A 19,350-nucleotide genomic window follows, 5' to 3' on the forward strand; every position below is an offset into this window, starting at 1 on the left:
TTTTTTTTTGAGACGGGGTTTCACCGTGTTAGCCAGGCTGATCTCAATCTCCTGATGTCATGATCCACCCTCCTCAGACTCCCAAAGTGTTGGGATTACAGGTGTGAGCCACTGCACTCATTTTCATTTTCCAAAAATACAAAATCAAAAGTTGAGGTCTTTCAAAGTTGGTAACTGTAGTTTCTGTAGTTGTCCTAGTGAATTTAAAAAGTGCTAATTACAACCACATATCATCTTACAGCTATTAACTTAATAAAATTTAAAAATAATACTTTTCAAAGCTGCAACTCTTTGGCAAAATACATTGGCATACTATTTAAATAGTAATGTTTTCCAGCAACTTGAAAAAGCATACACTCATTTACTACCCAGCCCTCTTGCTTCTTGGGTGGCCGGGTGTTGCGGGGAATTAGCACAATCTTTGGGTCAGACAGCCCTGACTCAGATGAGAATGAAAGTACAAACACGTTTTCTACTGATTAGTGAGGTCACCTTGGCTAAGTATCTCTGAGAATCATTTTTCTCATTTGAAAACTTGGAATATTACTTAGCTTAAGAATTGTGTTATATAATTCCGGTAAGTTACATACCTTGTTTAGATTCAACATGTATACGTTTGCTTAGAAGATTAGTCCCATTGAACTATCCCAAGGAAATAATTCAAAAGAAAGGTGGTTGTATAACATTCTTAATTAGTAATACAAATTATAACCAAACCAAATGTTTAAAAATAAGAGAAATAATGAATGTAGTAAATTACATAGATATGATGAGATACGGATGTAGTCACTTATATAACTGGAAAGTACTCATTCTATTATTTAATAATGAATAAAACATTGAAACTATGATTATGACTTGTTTATAGAAAATTATGAACCTAATAATAAATACTTACTAAAGTAATAAATACTTACTGAGATATCAGTAGTAGCAAGTCACATTTACTTTTATCTGAATGTTTTATCTGAGAATACCTAAAATGCTCTGACATTTATGTTTCTACCTGAGCTTCAAGATCTTCCTTTACCTCACATTTAATTAAGAATATTTCAGAACCAAATTGGCTACAGTAAAAACAAGCACATTGAAGTTGTACATTTTTTATTATATATCCAGTATTGAGTATTTAATAAATATTTGTAGAACATTATTAAATAGCTCTGTAGCTTTCAAACTACAAACTACAAACTCAACTACTAAGTTTACAATGAAAGTGAACTATTTCCTTTCTCCTATGTTCCTTGTCCCCCAACCAAACAAAATTTATGAATTTAAAGATTAGCTATTTAAATTTATAAATTTGATTGATGAATTTAAAGATTAGCTATTTAAATTTATGAATTTAAAGATTAATTACAAATCTCCTTAAATGTACTTAATTCAGAAAGACTAGGTATTAAAAATAAATACCCTGGCACCTGGCACACAATCTAGGAGATTTCAGTAGTGATTTCATAGAGCTTCACTGAAGCCTTTTGTTCAGCAAGAAAAAAATGATTGAACACGTGACCGTAGAAAGTGTGCCAGTGTGACTGCAACATTTAAAATGGACCACATTTACAGCAGTAGCAACTTGAAGACAAATCATGCATTAATATGTTATGTTTTATTGCAGAATTCTCCATTACAGTCACATCAGCCTCTATAGGATACTAAAGAAAGAACTTAGGCAGGTACAAAGATTTATCATATTAGTATCAATTAAGATGCTGGATGAAAACTCCTCAATTTTACTTTTGATTGCCCATCATTTTGTTTGAAAAATTCTGTGAAGTATAAAGTCTTATTGCCTGAGATAACAAAAGTGTTAAAAGGAAAATGATAAAATAGAAAAATCTATTTTATTAAAACTTTTTACTGCCGGGCACGGTGGCTCAAGCCTGTAATCCCAGCACTTTGGGAGGCCGAGGCAGGTGGATCACGAGGTCAACAGTTCGAAACCATCCTGGTCAACATGGTGAAACCCTGTCTCTACTAAAAACACAAAACATTAGCTGGGCATGGTGGCGCGTGCCTGTAATCCCAGCTACTCAGGAGGCTGAGGCAGGAGAATTGCCTGAACCCAGGAGGCGGAGGTTGCGGTGAGCCGAGATGTGCCATTGCACTCCAGCGTGGGTAACAAGAGCGAAACTCCATCTCAAAAAAAAAAAATTATATAGAGGCAGTTGCAGTGTTATGGAAAAATTGGAAGAAAGTATGTTTCCTCATTGAAAGGTTTAATGAATAGTATATTCTAATTATCTACGTAGTTAAGAAGTAAATGACACTATTAAATTCTATTGCAAAAATAGAAGTTTCTTTTTCTTTTTTTAGAGCATCACAAAAGGCTTCAGTGATGCTCTATGAAATCACTACCAAAAAAAAAATGAAGAAAAACTACTGACGAATTTCAAATAAAATATTTAAAATTTGATGTTTTGAAGGAAGCTGTACAAATTGAAGACGCTGATGAAATGTCAGCATTTGATAGAGGGTTAAGTTAAATGCAATCAACAGTCTTAAGGCATAACATACTTGACTTTAAAAGAAAGAGTTCCTATAATCCCCTGTCATAAGTTTGTAATTCTATTATTTATTCCCATGATAAATCAACATCTGTTTAGAAAGATTAAAAATCTATTCTAGCTAGGATAGATTTCTAAATGTGCTGACCAAATGATCACACTAGCTTCAATTTTGTATTTGTTGACTCAAAATCCTTTCTCAGTCTTAACATTATTATGATGCAGGTTTTTATCTTAATCATGAGAAAACTGCCTGAGTTAATGGAATTTGAGAATGAGTCTTTGCTGTTCAACTTAACAGATTAGGTTTACTCATTTGAAACAAGAAAAAAGAACTGGAAATTTGAAAGTGGCAAGGGACTTTGAGCCCTTACATTTATCCTTCTAAGCTTAATGATTTCATTCTAAACTTAAAATAATCTAATTCATCATAAGATTTAGTAGAGAATGGAAGGCAAACAATAAAAATAAGAATGGAGCAAGAATTAATCCTACAATCTAAGTTATCCCCCAAATATTATGGCTTATGATAAAACACACATGTTAATAACTGTCATTTCCAAAACCTTGACTAACCAGTAAGTACACGTCACTCATGTCCATTTCTCATTTTATTTTAAATGGAACAAAGTGGCGTCTAGAGGATGGGAAGTGTGTAATTACACAGAGGAAGTCTTTTCACTTTGATAGTAATTACAGTGTTTTATCCATCCATCACTTGTTGCTTGAGGACCTGTCCTGGGTGAATTCTTGAAAGGAGATAGAACCCTGTCAGGACAAATTTGAGCTTCAAAATAGCTAATCAGAAACTTGGCTTTCTTGTCCTACAACAGAGATTGAAAATTGTCACTTTAATCTTACAGTCCATTTGGCTTTTAAATAAAGTGAGAAGGTGAAGTCTGTCTTTTGGAAGACATACATGCATCTCTGTTTTTCATTATCTCTGGTTACCTTTTTATGAGCATGCATTGGGGCACTGGGTCTAAGTTTGCCTCACCGTAGGTAGTGCTTTTCAAAATTGGGGTGTGCAAATGAACGAATCACCTGGACTGTCTGATAAAAATGCTGACCTTGCATTCATTCCCTTGGCTCCCAATTTCTCAGAGAGCATCGATGTAATCTCAGACCTAAATTAAGTGAGAACCTTGCAACACCAAAAAGTCTAGAGCTATTTTTCCAAGTGTAGTCTGGTAACTACCCGAATCAAAAGTGTTTTCTTTACAGTGCATTTCCAAGGCTCTATCTGAACTCTCTCAATACATGACAACATTAGAAGTGAGTATGTGCATTCCTGCGTTTCCTGGATCTAAATTTGACCTTCAGAGTTTTAGAGTGACCACCCAAGAGTCAGATAGATCTCTGTGTAAGAGAGTTTGAGGAACTTTAACAGAAACTAGTAACAAAAATGACCGTTTCAATTTGCTGCCTCAAGAGCAGGTGCTTGCACCTGCATACCCGGGACTAGCCTGACCAGTGTTCTTCATCCCCACCTCCCACATTGTGTTGTTTCTATACATGTAGTTTTACCTTAGATTCCCTGAGGTCTACGATTGTATTTCACTCATATATTCTACCTTCCCCACTCTGCACCAGAAGAAAATAATAAATTCATGGGACAGTTTAGTTAAACACATCAAAATAAAACAGTTTTTTAGTGTTCACCTCTACCATTTGGGGATAAAAAGTCCTGCCTTGGTGGATTACTTTCTTATTGCTGCCATGACAAATTACCACAAATTTAGTGGCTTAAACTAGCACAAATTTAGTATCTCACAGTTCTGTAGATCAGAATGCTGATGTGGGTTTCCCAGAGCTGACATCAAGGTGTCAGCAGGGATTTGTTGCTTTTGGAGAGTGTTGGAGAAAATCGATTTCCTTGCCTTTTCCAGATTTCTTGACTCATGACCCCCTTCCATCTTCAAAGTCAGCAGTAGCCTGTCAAATCTTTTATGACATCTTATCACTTTGAATCTTCTACCTTCTGCTTTCTTGTGATTGCATTGTGCCCACAGGGATAATCCAAGTTATTCTACCTATTTTAAAGTCAATTGATTAGTGACATTAATTCCATTTACAAACTTAATTCTGCTTTGCTGTGTAGCACAACATATTCACAGGTTCTGAGGATTAGGATGTGGCTGTCTTTGGAGACTATTATTCTGTCTACCATACCTTGCTACCTCCCTGGTAGGTCAGATGTATGATGCATTGGTAAACATTTTGTCAACTGTAAAATTTTATACAAATCTAATAAAATGCTATGTTTTGTGTTAAACAGAGCTTTGAACTGGTAGTTAAGAGGCTTCACTTCTCATCATGGTTCTGTCACTATTTTGCTGTGTGATCTTAGACAATTCACTTAACTAATGTGGGATTCAGATTCCTTAATTCTAAAGTATAAGAACTGAGGGAGACAAGCCAAGATGATGTCAAGACTCGAATGGTCTTTCTTCTGAAGGTTGATATAAAGTGGAACTCATGGTACGCTTACATGAAGACACAATTGTTGCTGGGAAGGCAGCTCAGTCCACTGGCACACTATACACATAATATAATAGCAGAACTGAACAGTACAGCAGGTCATAAAAAATGTTGTTTTGTTTAATATCTTTTCCAAGTATCGCTGATGAGAAAAAAAAAAAAAAGAAATCCGTTCCCAGCTGGGGCCACTGTCTGTGTGGAGGTTTTGTGTTCTCTCCATGTCTACATGGATTTTTCAGGTACTTCTATTTCCTCCCATGTTTCAAAGATGTGCACATTAGGTTCATTGGTGTGTCTACATTGCCTCAGGCTCATTGTGAGTGACTGTGTGTGTGTGTGTGTGTGTGTGTGTGTGTGTGTCTGTGTGTCTGTGTGTCTGTGTGTCCTGCAATGCAATGGCATCTGGCCCAGGGTTGGCTTCTACCTTGCACCCTGAGCTGCTGAGATGGGCTCTGGCCCTGAGATCCTGAACTGGAATAAGCAGGTTGGAAAATAGTTAAATAAGTGAATACACAGTATTGTAAAATAAAAATTAATAAAGTATATGATAATCATAAACTACATGATGATAAATGATGCAGTAGAAAAGTGCTCTCAGCAAGACAACCATATTTTTATTTGATTTTGAACCGTGAGGTGGTTGGAGGTGCTCTTTACAATTTTTGCTTTGCAAACATTTATTCCTTGATTTAATGTACTACCACTATGATCATCACTCATTAGTTCACCAAAAATTGGTTAAATAATTATCTTAGCTGTTTGAATTAATACTTCTTAAGTATATGTATAGCTCACATTTATCTCAATGTTTAATATTAGAAATATTTTGGGTTTACATTTAGAAGATGGGTGATGTTTTTGTCACCCAAAACATGCCATAGGAACTTAACTCTTGTTTATATCATTAGCCTATGGTAAAATTGGTTTCATTAGTTACATACTGTTTTGCTTAAACTCACAATCTCCAAGAACCTAACAACAAAGTTAAGTGAGAACTTACTGTACACTAAGGGAGTGTATTTCAGAGTTAAGCTGAGTTTATTTCTCAGAGTCCTAGTTGTGAACAGTAGATAAGAGCTTTTTATTCCTATTTAACTTATGAGGAACTTTGATTTAGATAGCTTAAGTGATTTCATGAAGGTCACATAATCACTTAGTGGTAAGTTTACTACAATTGAGATCTTTTGAAAAATCCTGTGAGCACTCTGCTAATATGACTCTCTGCTATTTAAATGCACTCACAGCTTAGACGCAGCACACAAAAATATAACAGCATTGTGCTTTTGGCTAACCACGGTTGGTCATAAATGTATTTTGAATCTTATTCATTGGAGACTGAAGTATTTTTTCTTGATTACAACTGATAGATATATTAGATCCTGAAGATAAACTATAACTTAATATTTCTCTAAAGTGTGTATAAACAACTATTATAAACAACATATGCAGATTATATAGCATGTTGATTCATTCCTTCCAGTCAGAGAAACTCAGTGATTACGGAGATGGCTAAAAGCTGGTGTGCTCACTGAACTGGATGGACACATCGTTTACCTCACATCAAAAATTACATCACATTATTAATTGCTATATCAATTATTTTGGAAGTCTTCATTTGTACATAAACTACACCATGACATACTTTTTAAATGTGTGTAGTTGTCACAATCCTGGCAGGAAATAGAGCATGATACTGGCAAGAAAAAAGATAATTGAAGCAAGTTTAATGAGGGTGTAAGGAATATGATGTGGCTCCCTGGAATTTGCGATGGCTGGAAATTATTACCCCCCCTAAGCTTGAAGAAAAGGAAGAGTAGGGAGTAACTACTCAAAGTCAGGGGACTTGGACCGGTATCAAGGGCCTCTGAGAGGATCTGCAACCTTCAGTAGAAAACCAACAGGGAGTCAGCCAGGGAAACTAATATTCCAACTTCACTCTCCTGCAGGAGATTTCGGCTAGTTGAATTCAACAGGAAACCAGAGAAGAAAGGATCTGCTAATGCAGTTATCAGGAGGCAGCTTCTTGAGGCAAAGAACGAGAAAGAAAAGGAACAGATGTGGAGGAGCAAGTGAAGGACAGCCAACACAGAGCTGCATCTGCCTTTACGTGATTTTATCTTACAAATAAAATGATCTTCCACTATAAGTTCATTGTCATCACTCTTCCTTTTGGGATATATTTAGAAAGCACAACTAGTAAAGTTGACCTTTAGGACAGTAAAGAATAAAATTCACAACAAATATGTAACTCACACAAAAAACACTTCTTATCACCCATAAAGTATTTTTAATAGTTTGATGCTTCTTTGGGATAGAGGATGAATAAGAAAAATAATACTACATATTTTACTGGTTGTTCAAATTGAAATGATGTTTACTTTTCTTTAATTTTTAGCCCTCAGTTATCACATAATTCAAAATTTAATTTTGATTCGTGTTTACCATTTTAACTGGTTTATTTTTTGAAAAAATACTTTGAAAGAATTTAGTATATCAAAATTAATTTGTTAAAAAACAAATTTTACAAAGATGAAAATTATAGAAAAGAAAGAATGGAAAATTGTCCAAGTTTTAGCACAAACAATAAATAAGGATGTAGCTTCTGAAGTGCTAAATTTTAGATTCATTTTTGATATTTATGTAATAAAAAATAAACAACAAACAGAATTTATTGTGTACAGGTTCATAAATTAGTAGTAACTAACCCATTGAGTTATTTACTGAACTTTCATAATTTCATCCATACTTCAATATTTTTAAAATTAAGTTAGTAATCAAATGGTAACGTGATTTTATCCAGCTTTTCTTCCTCTTCGTATTGTTAATATTATCAAAATAATGATGGCTTTTAGAATATTTTTGCAAATCCTAAAGTAAATTAACATTAACGTTAGGGCACAACTAAATGTTCAATATGCTTATGCGTTTAAGTGGAAAGGAAAAAAACAGAGAACGAAGTCCCAATTTTAACTGAGAGAATGATTACCAACGTCCTTTGAAACGTATATTTAAACACTTTTTTCGGGATGGCATTAACATTTAGTAATAAAAGATAACATCTGTCATTTTTTCTATTCTGTGATAAAAGGAAATTCATAAATTAAGGTAGCTTGGAGCTAAAAATATCAAGATATCCTGTTCTTTTTTTAAAAAAAATCATCTTTCATGTCTTCTTTCTAAACACAAGGTCAGTAAAGCCAAATTTAACTATGTAGATGACTATGATTATGGAATGATTAAATTTGGTCTTTCTTAAAATAGCTTTTGTAAACCGAGAACTACAACGGTTGTCTGCTTAGAAAAAGCAGCTCAAATCCATTCACTCATGAAATATCAAAGAAAATATTGTTTGATCCTTGCTTCAACAATATACATTATCATTACTATTTTTTTTAGTGATATTTCACTTTTTCACTCATTTATTCACTAAGTAGTAAAGGTTGTAAAATAGTAATAATTCAGTCTTTATATGACAAAACAGTTAAAATATTTGAGGAAAATATATTTTACATTAAATAAGTACTATAGAGTTAAACAAATGAACACTACAGTCACATCTAATTCATTTTTATATTTGCAATGCCTTCCACAGAGCAGACGCTTAGTAAGAACTATTTTTTATCACTTTAATGTTTTTGCTGTTTAAGTTTGTATTACAAACAAAAAGTACACGTTCCTGCCTAAAATTAGTTATTAGGCAAATAATTGTTCCCTGGCCATTCTGAACCATAATCTCACAGCTTCTCAACATGCCTCCTCCCTTCCCCAGAAGTATCAGGCACCATGATTAAAGCCCAGGGCATTCTAGGAAATTTTAAAACTACTTAAAATATTATACAGCCATAAAAAAGAATGACATCATGCCCTTCACAGGGACTTGGATGGAGCTGGCGGCCATTATCTTTTAACCAACTAAGACAAGAACAGAAAACCAAATACCATATGTTCTAATGTATAACTGGGAGCTAAACGATGAAAACACATGGACACATAGAGGGGAACAATTCACATGAGGGCTTTTCAAAGGATAGAAGGTGGGAGGAGGAAGAAGATCAGGAAAATTAACTACTGGGTACTAGGCTTAGTACCTGAGTGATGAAATAATCTGTACAACAAACCCCTATGACACAAGTTTACCTATGTAACAAACTTGCACTTGTACCCCTGAACTTAAAGGTTAAAAAAATACTATTATTGATTAGAATGTTACAGTATGTCAAAAACTGAGATGACGCTTACTCCATGAACTAATAGATTGTCAGGGTAATATAAAAAGCAATTTTCCTATTTCTTTATATTTATAGGTCTCTCTTATCAATCACTAGAAATCCTTCTAGAGAGGTGTGCAGGATTGAAGTGTGGGTTATTAGTCAACAAAGCTTCCCTGGATCCAAGTTCCTACTTTAGGAGAGATGCCCTCAAGAGTAGCATTACATGATTACTATTTCATACAATTATGTTCTTTGAAATATTATTTCCAAAGATGTTTAATGGAATACATAATTTTGAGATTAGAAACAATTTTGAGAACCAGAAAATCTTTGGTGTTTTTCTTTTTAATCAAGCCAATTCCCAGCTCCAGCTAAATCTCATTTTCACATTATACAAGAACATAAACTCTAGAGCCATCCATTTTTGCTAATATTGTTGTTTGTGGCAAACAGCAAGGCACATCAAGCTACCACCAACATTTTCCACTGAAACCTTGGAGACCCCAAACTTCCTTTCCCACTCTTTTTTTCACACTTCTCTTTTCTTTTTCTCTCCTCTATTCCATTTACCTTTCCGCCTTGCTCTTTCTCTTCTGCCTTCTCACACAACCCACCAGAAACCTCACAGAAAGGAAAACAGTCTACATAGCCTACATTAGTGTTCTACGTGGTGGCAAATTATGTTAATGAAAGATCACACATCTTTCATGCTCTGCTAGGTTGTAGCAACTGAGTCCTGCCCAGAGAGAGCAGAATCCACTTCTAGTATGAAGCTCCACAAGACCCAGGTGGTAAACACAAGTTAACCCTTTGTAACCCCACCATTTTCAACATGCAGAGGACCTCTCTCAATCTTATAAAACGAAGTACAAAATCCCACGCATTAAACTAACAACATCACGCTGCTACATAGGACTTGAATATCTCCCATAACTTTATGACTGGAAAAACACTGTTCAGATTTCATTTACCAGTTTAAAAATAGCAAAGTCTAATTTGAAACACATACACACACAATTGTGCACCCTCACTAATATTCTCTCTTAGTACCAAGTAAATGTTTCTTCCTATAAACATAACAAAAAATTTAGTACAATCATAGGCTTTAAAAGTCAGATTAGTCAAAAGATGTTTGGTATCCAACATAACAAAAAAATATTCCTTAGAACCACAATGAATGTTACAATCTGTGTGGTACTACAATGGCTATTTATCTATTTCTTAATGTATAAATCAATATTATTTGGTGTTTATTTTGGCTTGAAGATTATCCATACATTATTATATCCCTGCCCAATGAAATTTCTTGTTGAGTGAGTAGGTGCTAAAAAGGCAAATCATATATTTTAAAAATCTTAAAATGATGTGATAATTTTTTTAAATGGGAGGACTATCTTCAAACTTTTTCACTTTGGAGATCCAGCTACCAGCCAAAAAAGAAATTTACAAAATATGCCTACAGACCACTTTAAGACCACAGAAAGTCCAAAATAATATCACTGTGCTCACTAAACAAGGAGGAATTGTTCTTTGTACACAGCTGAAACATTCATAATACACAAGGCACTTCAATTAAGTTTTGACAGACGTTATGTCACATTTAAACTCACCGCTGGATGTAAGGGTCAGGGCAGTACTGTAGGGTGGCACACCGTGAAGTTTCAAAATTCATTTCCATCAATTGTCTTTGATATCAACAAATGGAGAACAATTATATAAAATCTACACATATATACCTGTGTATATATAAGATATAAAGCCAGGAGGCTAAAAGCAGTAGGGTCAAATGCTATCAGACATAGAAGCTTAGGTACTTCCCCGCTTCACACATAATTTCAAAGAGGCGGGGCGTTCCTTGATTTTAGCCAATGAGATTCATCAAGTGACTAAAACATCACAAACAGTCGATTCCTACCAGCTGGGCATCGTCTCTAATGTTGTTCTTCCCCCTCTCTCACGGCTTCAGAGCCCTTGACGTATAGTAGCCACACTTGTTGGCAATTTGGAGCTGGAGGCGTCTCTGAACTTCTGATCTCTGTCGTGATTGGATGCTGGCATGAATGGCATCAGAGTTTAATTTCAGTAGCCTGGACTTTTGTAACTGGACTGAGCTGATGAGTGTCCACCCTGCTCCAGCTACATATCACTTCCTTGTATCTGGATACTGATTTGATTTGAGGATTTCTGGGGCTATTTCTGGGGCTAAGATGTGTTGTAGAGCTGCTCGGGGAAGTTTTGTTTTGTTTTTTTGTTTTGTTTTGTTTTTTTGTTTTTTCATCTCTTTCCCTCCCTCCCCCGCCCTTTAGTTTCCCTTTCAGCCAACCGCCTGTTGTGGTCACAATCTCAAATAGCAAAGACAGGGAAATTCCTTGATTATATTTAACTTAGAACTCACTCTTCCTCTCAGCTAAGAGAAAGAGATATCCCATTCACATCCCCTTAGAAGTTTTGCCTGACCCAAATGAGAGAAAATAACCTTAATCGCGTTAAATATCCTACCTCAAACACATGCACTTACATAGAATACAGTAATTTTCTTAAAGATATTAAAATGGGAAATAATATATTATTCTAGAATATTTTGAAGTGCACATATTATTTCAAATTGCCTGTTAATAAAAATATTCTAGTTTATTTTCATCTCTGTCAGTCTATTTCACTCTTTTTTTTATGTCTTACAGTTTTGCCGTTTTTGGTTTTGCTTTGACTTGACCTACTTTGAAAGGAAACCATAAAATTGTTTATACAGTCACAAATCAGTATAATATCAGGAAAATCTACATACAAAATAATTTATTTCCTTTCTGAATATGGGCTGTAAACTGATCCCAGTTTTGTGGATTTGGAAATTGAATGAAATATGATTCAGAAGCTAAATTAGGAAAGACTCCAACGAGAAAAAAAAAAAAACATTCTGTGTGTCCAATAGTCACTAACATAGCGAGTTCACATCTTCCATTCACCCCCTAATCAGAGGACACCTGTCAACAGGTGGCATCAATAGATGTCAAAGTTGCGAGGCAATCTAAAGCACTTTTCAGAAAAATTTGACATTTCCCTGTGAGTAAATCTGATTCAAAATGTGTTTTGTAAAAATATTTTATTTGTTGCTTCAGCCAGGATAGAAGGGAGAAGCTATTTAAAACTTGACATTCTCTTCCTTTACTTAGCCCGAGAGTGGCTAACATCTGTGAATTGTGAAATTCACAAACAGGCTGGCCTGAGCCCCAGCCAAATCAAACAGCTTGCCCTACAAAATGTGAAACTTAAAGGGAAGAAGATTATTTTACTAATTAATTATAGATTTGTTAATTGGAGTTAAAGAGGTTGGCTTTCTTCCCTGCTGTTAGCAAATATAGATGACCTAAATATAATATTCTAAAATTAAAAATAATCAATTTCCTGTGACCGCAGCCAAGTGATTCCATTTATGATGAAAGGTGGAGTGACGATTTCTAGTGCAGAGCTTCTCAAGTTTTAATGTGCTTGTGAGGCACCTGGAAATCTTGTTAACGCAGATTCTGATTCAGTAGGTCTGGGGGTGAGGCCTGAGACTGCATTTCTAACATGTTCCCAGGTTACTTGATGCTGCTGGTCCCTGGACCACACTTTGGGGTGGCGAGCCCTAGCATTCTTTCCAGGTCTGATATTTACAATTCAATGTCTCTAGGAAATGAGGAAGAACTCTTCTAAATATTTTAAATCAACTTCCACGGATATAGACTCCCAAATAATCAATTTGCAAACATTTCTAGTGTGTTGTGTTTTTAAAATTTACTTTTTATTTTCTCAAAGTTATTACTTATTGATTAATTATGTTAAAGACAGGTTCTTGCACCGTCACCCAGACTGAATGCAGTGGCACGATCATGGATCACTGCAGCCTCAACCTCTCGAGCTCAAGTGATCCTTCTGCCTCAGCTCCCTGTGTAGCTTGGACTGTAGGTGAGCATTACCATACTAAGGTAATTTGTTTTGTTTTAGATATGGGGTCTTGCTGTGTAGCCCCAGGTGGTCTCAAACTCCTGGACTCAAGCTATCCTCCTGTCGTTGCTTCCCAAAGTGTTGGGATTACAGGTGTGAGCCACGACACTCAGCTATTTAAAAAAAATTTTTTTAAAGGTTTATAGCCTAATGTATTTTTGAAATATCATTTCAAGGTATGCCGCGATATCAATAGTTGTTATTGAAAAATCCTAAATTTACTAAGATAAGAGGGACAGAAATTAAATGGCAACAAATTTAAATAAGTGATTATGAAGAAGATTGGTTTATATTGCATTATGGAAATAAATGGAGAGTTACCTTGACCATGGAAAGAAGGGAAAGTCTTTAGAATTCAAGAGACACTAATAGCACACAACCATACATGATCGAGTGAAAAATAAGTGACCATTATAATTACCATAATTGCCTCTTATATTTATATTTCATCCTTCTTCTCTTAGGGGACTCAGGTTACTATACAAATGTATAAATTATATCTTTGGTGTTCAAGCTAGAAGCTTTCTCAAGACATTGAGTCTTTTAGACAGAGATTGTAATATAATAATGTACATAGAAGTCTAGGAAAAGTAATTGCCTTTCTGACCATGACCTGCCTATTAAAATGATGTTTGTGAAGACTTTAGATTTGTATGGAAGGGAGAAGTAAGTACTTAAGGAAAGAAATGTGTTTTGGGCTTGTATCACTGAGCATAATGTAGGCAAAAGGGACACTTTGTTCTTCTCAACTTTTAGTAGCCAAGAATATGCACTCTGCCAAACTCAGGTGTCTGTGACACAAACTATTCTCACTTACACCCGTGAAAATGATTTTACAACTGCTCCCCTTCGCGCACTTTCCTCTAGGTTGAGTATTTTTTCTGGTTGCTCTTGTGCCTTGGATTATATTTTGCCCTCCACCAGGAATGTTTCAAAACCTCATCTGTGCATATTCACATCTTGTTTATCCTTCAAAGGCCAAAAATTCTCCTTCTTTATTCCACATAAAAGAAACCTTCCCCTCTTCTCCTAAATAATTATATCTGCACCTTTTTTGTGTAAGGGCACCTATAACTTTCTTCCTGGATTCTAGCTATTTTTGAATAAGACTCATCTCCTGTGCTGGATTGTGAACAGCTTAAGGGAAGGCTTGTTATTCTAATCCATCCCTGTGTTTTTAGGGACTAGCAAAAATATTGCACAATGGATGAATAACATGTTTATATATTTGCAAAAATCATCTCATAGTAAGCATTGCAACTGATTAAAAATAATTTCTACAAAACACTTGACTTCTTAGAGTTACCTTATTGAGATATAATTTACATGCAACAATGAAATTCACCAATTCCAAGTGTTCAGTTTGAGGAGATGACACATTATATGCCATGTAGCCTCCATCGCAATCAAGATTCCAGCATTTCTATTATCCCAAAACTTTCCTCATACCACTTTGCAATCAATCCTCACCACTGGCCTTAGGCAATCGCTGACTTGCTTTTCGTTATTATATATTATATGTATATTTTTTAGAGCATTGTTTTCCGATAGAACCTTGTTATAAAGGAAATATTCTATATTTACACTATCTGATGTGATAGCCATTAGCTACATGTGACTTATGCTACTGAAGAGCTAAATTTTGATTCTCACTTAATTTTAATCAACTTAAATTTAAATAGCCACGTGAGGCTATTAGCTACTCTGATGGACAGCGCAATGCTAGAATATCACAAAATGCAGGTGTATGGTATGTATTCTTCTCTGTCTAGATTATTTTTGCTCTTTGATGCCATCGTTTCTGAGATGCATTCATGCTGTCAATGTATCAGTAATTCATTCTTTTTATAGCTGTTAAATATGCAGATTGTTCTTTTGTGTTTGTTTGTTTGTTTAGCTATCAAGAACGAATTCAGGTCTCAGATACACAATTATGGCCAGAAGTCCAATAAACTTTTTAACAGCTCAATCATCACATACCCCAGAACTTGTTCTTGGTCCTCCTGAGGTCTTTGGCAAAATAGTAGCTTCTTCCTTCCAAGACTGCTATGCCTCTGAAGGAGAAAGCAAATGTAGCATAAAGCAGTTGGCTAACCTGGGTTTTGTATGAGCTCTAGTACTAACTTATTCCCAGACCTTAGGCAAGTAGCCTACTCTCTTTGAACCTTAGATACTTTATTTTTAAAGGGGAAGGATGTATCAATTAGGATTCCTTGAGTGTAAACAATAGAAACTGATTCTGCCTACATAAGCCAAAAAACACACACACAAACAAAACATGAAAATATATGAAAAGAAAAATGAAAATTCACAAGCTATAAGAGATAGAAAAACAAAAACGCCCAACAGATCTCAGAAAAGACTGGAACCAGGATAAATTCAGGGATCTAAGTAACAGCAATGAATAAAGAGTCACTTCACAAAGCCACTGGAGGCATAAGTCAGATTCAACAGCTCTTTTGAACTTGAGTCATTCAGTTTAAGATTAAATTCCCAAAAGAAAGATGCCATGTTTGGCCAGGAGAAATCTGATCACTTTGATTGATAGCCCTACCATGATTGAGCAGAGAGTTTTCAGAAGAAAATCAAGGTTCTGTTAACCAAGGAAAGAGCAATAGGTACAGGGCAGTGGAAAACAACAGATGCCACCACAAGAGCTTAAAGCAGATGATCTTGCATGTTCCGTAGAGCTCTGGCAGCCTGTGACTATGAGATCAGAGAAACTGAATTCCTTTGTGTCAGGGTAACTGAACTTCAGGTCCTAGCTTTTCCAGGTCATCCTGCATTTGCAGTGTGGAGACCAGGAAATAACCTTCAAGGATAGGAGGTAGTGGAGTAAATTCACCAACTGTGACTCAAATTGAAGAGACTGAGTTTGGTGAGTTTTAATTTTATGACACTTTTCTGTACCTAGCTTCAGCTCAACCACACAATCTCTATTTTAGTAAAGTGGAAACCAAAGTTCTGTCACTGGGAGGATCCTGCTAACTCCTCCAGCTTTGGACCTAATATTTGCTACAGTCTGACATCGATTAGGAGTCAAGCTGGACCTAGAATTTTAGTAACCTGAATGGTATTCAAATGACTTTAATTCAATGAAAAAGCAAGTGCATTGCAACCTTAGCCATGTGCTTCTTCTGATTTGACCTCCATCTCTGTTCATCTCACTGAAATTCGTCGAATATAAACATTTATAGTTAAGTTAATGTCTTGGAGTCTACTGAGAAAAAAGAAGATGCCTTAGCAGAGTGTCCCGAGGAAAGGGGCACTTTTCTGTTCAGAGGGCATACAAGGAAACAGAGGCCAATTTGGGCAGGAAGAGGCTGGCAGTTTCTTTAACAGACAAACCTGATACCCTCCAAGTCACACCCAGTGTCCAGAAGCAATGTGGGTGGGCTTCTTTTCCAGACATCCCTGAACAGCTGTGTGGGGGCTGTTCCTCACTCCCACCCCTCCTTTGCTCAAAGCCCACGTGAGTGAGAGATAAAGAAAGAAACACAGGAAGTCCTTATTTGGCATTGCCCAGATTTTTTTCCCCTGAACCATTTGTCAGTTGCAGATATGATGCACCTTTACTGTAAATGTTTCAGTGTATATTTCCTAAAATGAGGAAATGCTTTATATGATCTCAGTTCAATTATTGAAATTAAAAAATTATATCCATAAAATATTATCTACTCTATACTGCTTATTCAGATTTGACAATTGCCCCCATAATGTCCTTTATAGCAAGGGAAAATCTTTGATTATATATTGTATTCAGTTGTCCTTTTTTTAGTATCTTTTAATTAAGAACAGTTTCTCAGTCTTCTGTGTGTTTCATAACACAGATATTTTTATAAAGCACAGGCCAGATGTTTTGTGGATAATACCTTAGATTAGTTTCAATACACTTTTGGCAGAAATATCCCAAAAGTGATGCTGTGTCCATCTCAGTGCATCATTTCAGGAATTGCTCTGTTTTTAAAGCCTAGCAACAGGTTTTCCCCAGTTCTTCTTTCAGATTTACTGTGAATCTAAGACATTTGAATGTCAAGATATGCAGAGTTTCTTCCAAGGTCCAGGGCAGTAACTTAGCAATATGTATATGTGGCCATAAATTGTTGTAACATAGACACATGTGAAATATGGTATCTGCAATGTTTTAATATTACTATCGATTTCTACTCTTATACTCCACATTTTACCTTGAGAGAGTTGTGATGGAGCAACTGTGGGATTTTTAGGGTCCAACTAAGAGAACATTGAATAGGGAATACTTCTAGTTTGTGTTTGAGAGGATACATGTATGTATTTTGAAGTTACATTTACATAGAGATAAATCATTGCTACTCATCCTCATGTAGAATGGCTTCAAGAACACGCCTCCTGCCCTTGTGTAGGTCTCCAACTGTGGCTGAAGACTATATCACAATATGAATATGTCCTACAGTAATTGGCATGGGAAGTATGTGATTGCTTTTCTCTTTTTACCAACCATGAAAAATGTGAGTGGAGAAATTAATATCATCAATATTTAATCAAAACCCCATTTATTATTCAGCAGATGCAGTTATAAAGGCACCATATATTAGATGCTTATGTATGATAAGAATACATGAAATAGAGTTTATCACTCTTCTTGTGTTTGTAGGAACATAAACATGGTAGCTCTGAAAACAGAAAGTACATCTGTGAAGCCTGAGATTGGGGCTGCAGGAGGAAAGGCTGTGTATATTATATTAAATATTCTGCTCAACCCCAAGAGTCTATGATTTTATGAGTATAAAATTCTTAAAGCTATATTAACATATGATCCATCTTTTATTCTATCTACGTAAAATCATTTTGTTCCAAAATGATTTCAGTTAGCTTATGAAATAGTTGTGACATTAAAAACCACACATAAGTAAGGTTTTGGAGGCAGGGGTGATGGGGTAATGGGGAGTGGTAGTTTAGTGAGTATAGAGTTTCAGTTTTTCAAGATGAAAAATTTACTGTGATCTGCTGCACAATAATAGAAATTTATTTACCACTACCAAACCATACACTTAAAAACAATTAATATGGTAAATGGCATTAATATATGCTTTTTACCATACTTATAAATTTTAAATAATTTCAAAAACATATATAGGTATATAAGAAAATTACTAATCAGCATAAACATTGATGATAAGAAAAATAAGACAAAAATTAAGGATAGTATTTATTCACAAACTGTATAATGTGAAGTTCTATACCTGTGCTAAAGCGCCATGAATTTATCTGTGAACTTCTAAGGAGCCAGCATAAGAAGGACTTATATTTATTTATTTTTATCCACAATAATAGCTTTGACTCTGGTTATACATAGCACATTCTAGGCTTTGAAAGAATAAAAGGAAAAGATAATACATACTGAATATTCAGGATAAATTGATCTTTAGTGTCTGCTCTCTGATTATAATGCATTTGTTTGATTGCTTATTGCAAATAAATTACAATATATGATGTTGTGATGAGACCTAAATTTCTAGTGGGGTTTCAGTATGATTCTCTCACAAGACTACATAGCACTCATTGATTTGATAGCTGATTAATAGATTCAGCATGAATATTCTTTTAGGGCCTTCTCTGTGTCCTCATCAGTGTGCTAGGGGCCATTGGTAGCAGGTTGATCAACAAAATCCAATTCCTATGCTCAAATAGATCCCAGTAGAGTCAAGAATGATTTTCTGTTCCTTTTTCATCTTCAGCTTTATAGACAAAAGGATAACTATGGTATGGCTGTGACCCCAAGTTACTAATGATCAGTTTGCCCGCTGGGCTTTTGGTCTGAAATATTTGGTACCTGATGAATACTGATGCAAGAAAAAATATGTTTATAGTAGTCAGGAAGCATGTGTGTTGGTGGGAGATAATAAAATGAAGCATTCTTATTTCCCTTCGCTTGGTTAGAGTCCATAAGACAGATGTCCCTGAACCCCTCTTTCAGGCATAGATTCACGAATTTGTGCCTTGTTGATTTGGTACTGATCATCAGGAAGTCATAAAAGCCACAGTTTCTGGAAGGCAAGGAGATGAAATTGAGACAAGAAAACAAAACTCAATGTGTATATTTCAAAGCCTCTGACAAGATGATTTCTTCTGGGGGTGTATCTTCTTGAAATATAGCCATACTGAAAGCTAAAAAGAAATTTAGAGAT

General features: G+C 35.3%; 1 protein-coding gene across 5 annotated transcripts in view; it reads right to left on the reverse strand.

The window, feature by feature from the left end:
• The window catches only part of TP63 (tumor protein p63), a 267,301-nt gene extending 255,887 nt beyond the window's left edge, over positions 1 to 11,414 (reverse strand). Inside the window, exons 1-2 of one of the 5 annotated variants that reach the window (XM_032298265.1) lie at positions 11,115 to 11,414; positions 10,810 to 10,884 (exon numbers count right to left, since the gene is read on the reverse strand). In XM_032298265.1, coding sequence (XP_032154156.1) covers positions 10,810 to 10,877 — 68 coding nt within the window. In that variant the 5' untranslated portion in view covers positions 10,878 to 10,884; positions 11,115 to 11,414. The other 4 variants (XM_032298267.1, XM_032298266.1, XM_032298270.1 and 1 more) reach the window with 4 other exon arrangements.
• Between the last annotated feature and the right edge of the window lie 7,936 nt (positions 11,415 to 19,350).

This window comes from Sapajus apella, unplaced genomic scaffold, assembly GCF_009761245.1.
Source record: "Sapajus apella isolate SASKATOON/1434 unplaced genomic scaffold, GSC_monkey_1.0 scaffold38, whole genome shotgun sequence".
Classification (NCBI taxonomy): domain Eukaryota; kingdom Metazoa; phylum Chordata; class Mammalia; order Primates; family Cebidae; genus Sapajus; species Sapajus apella.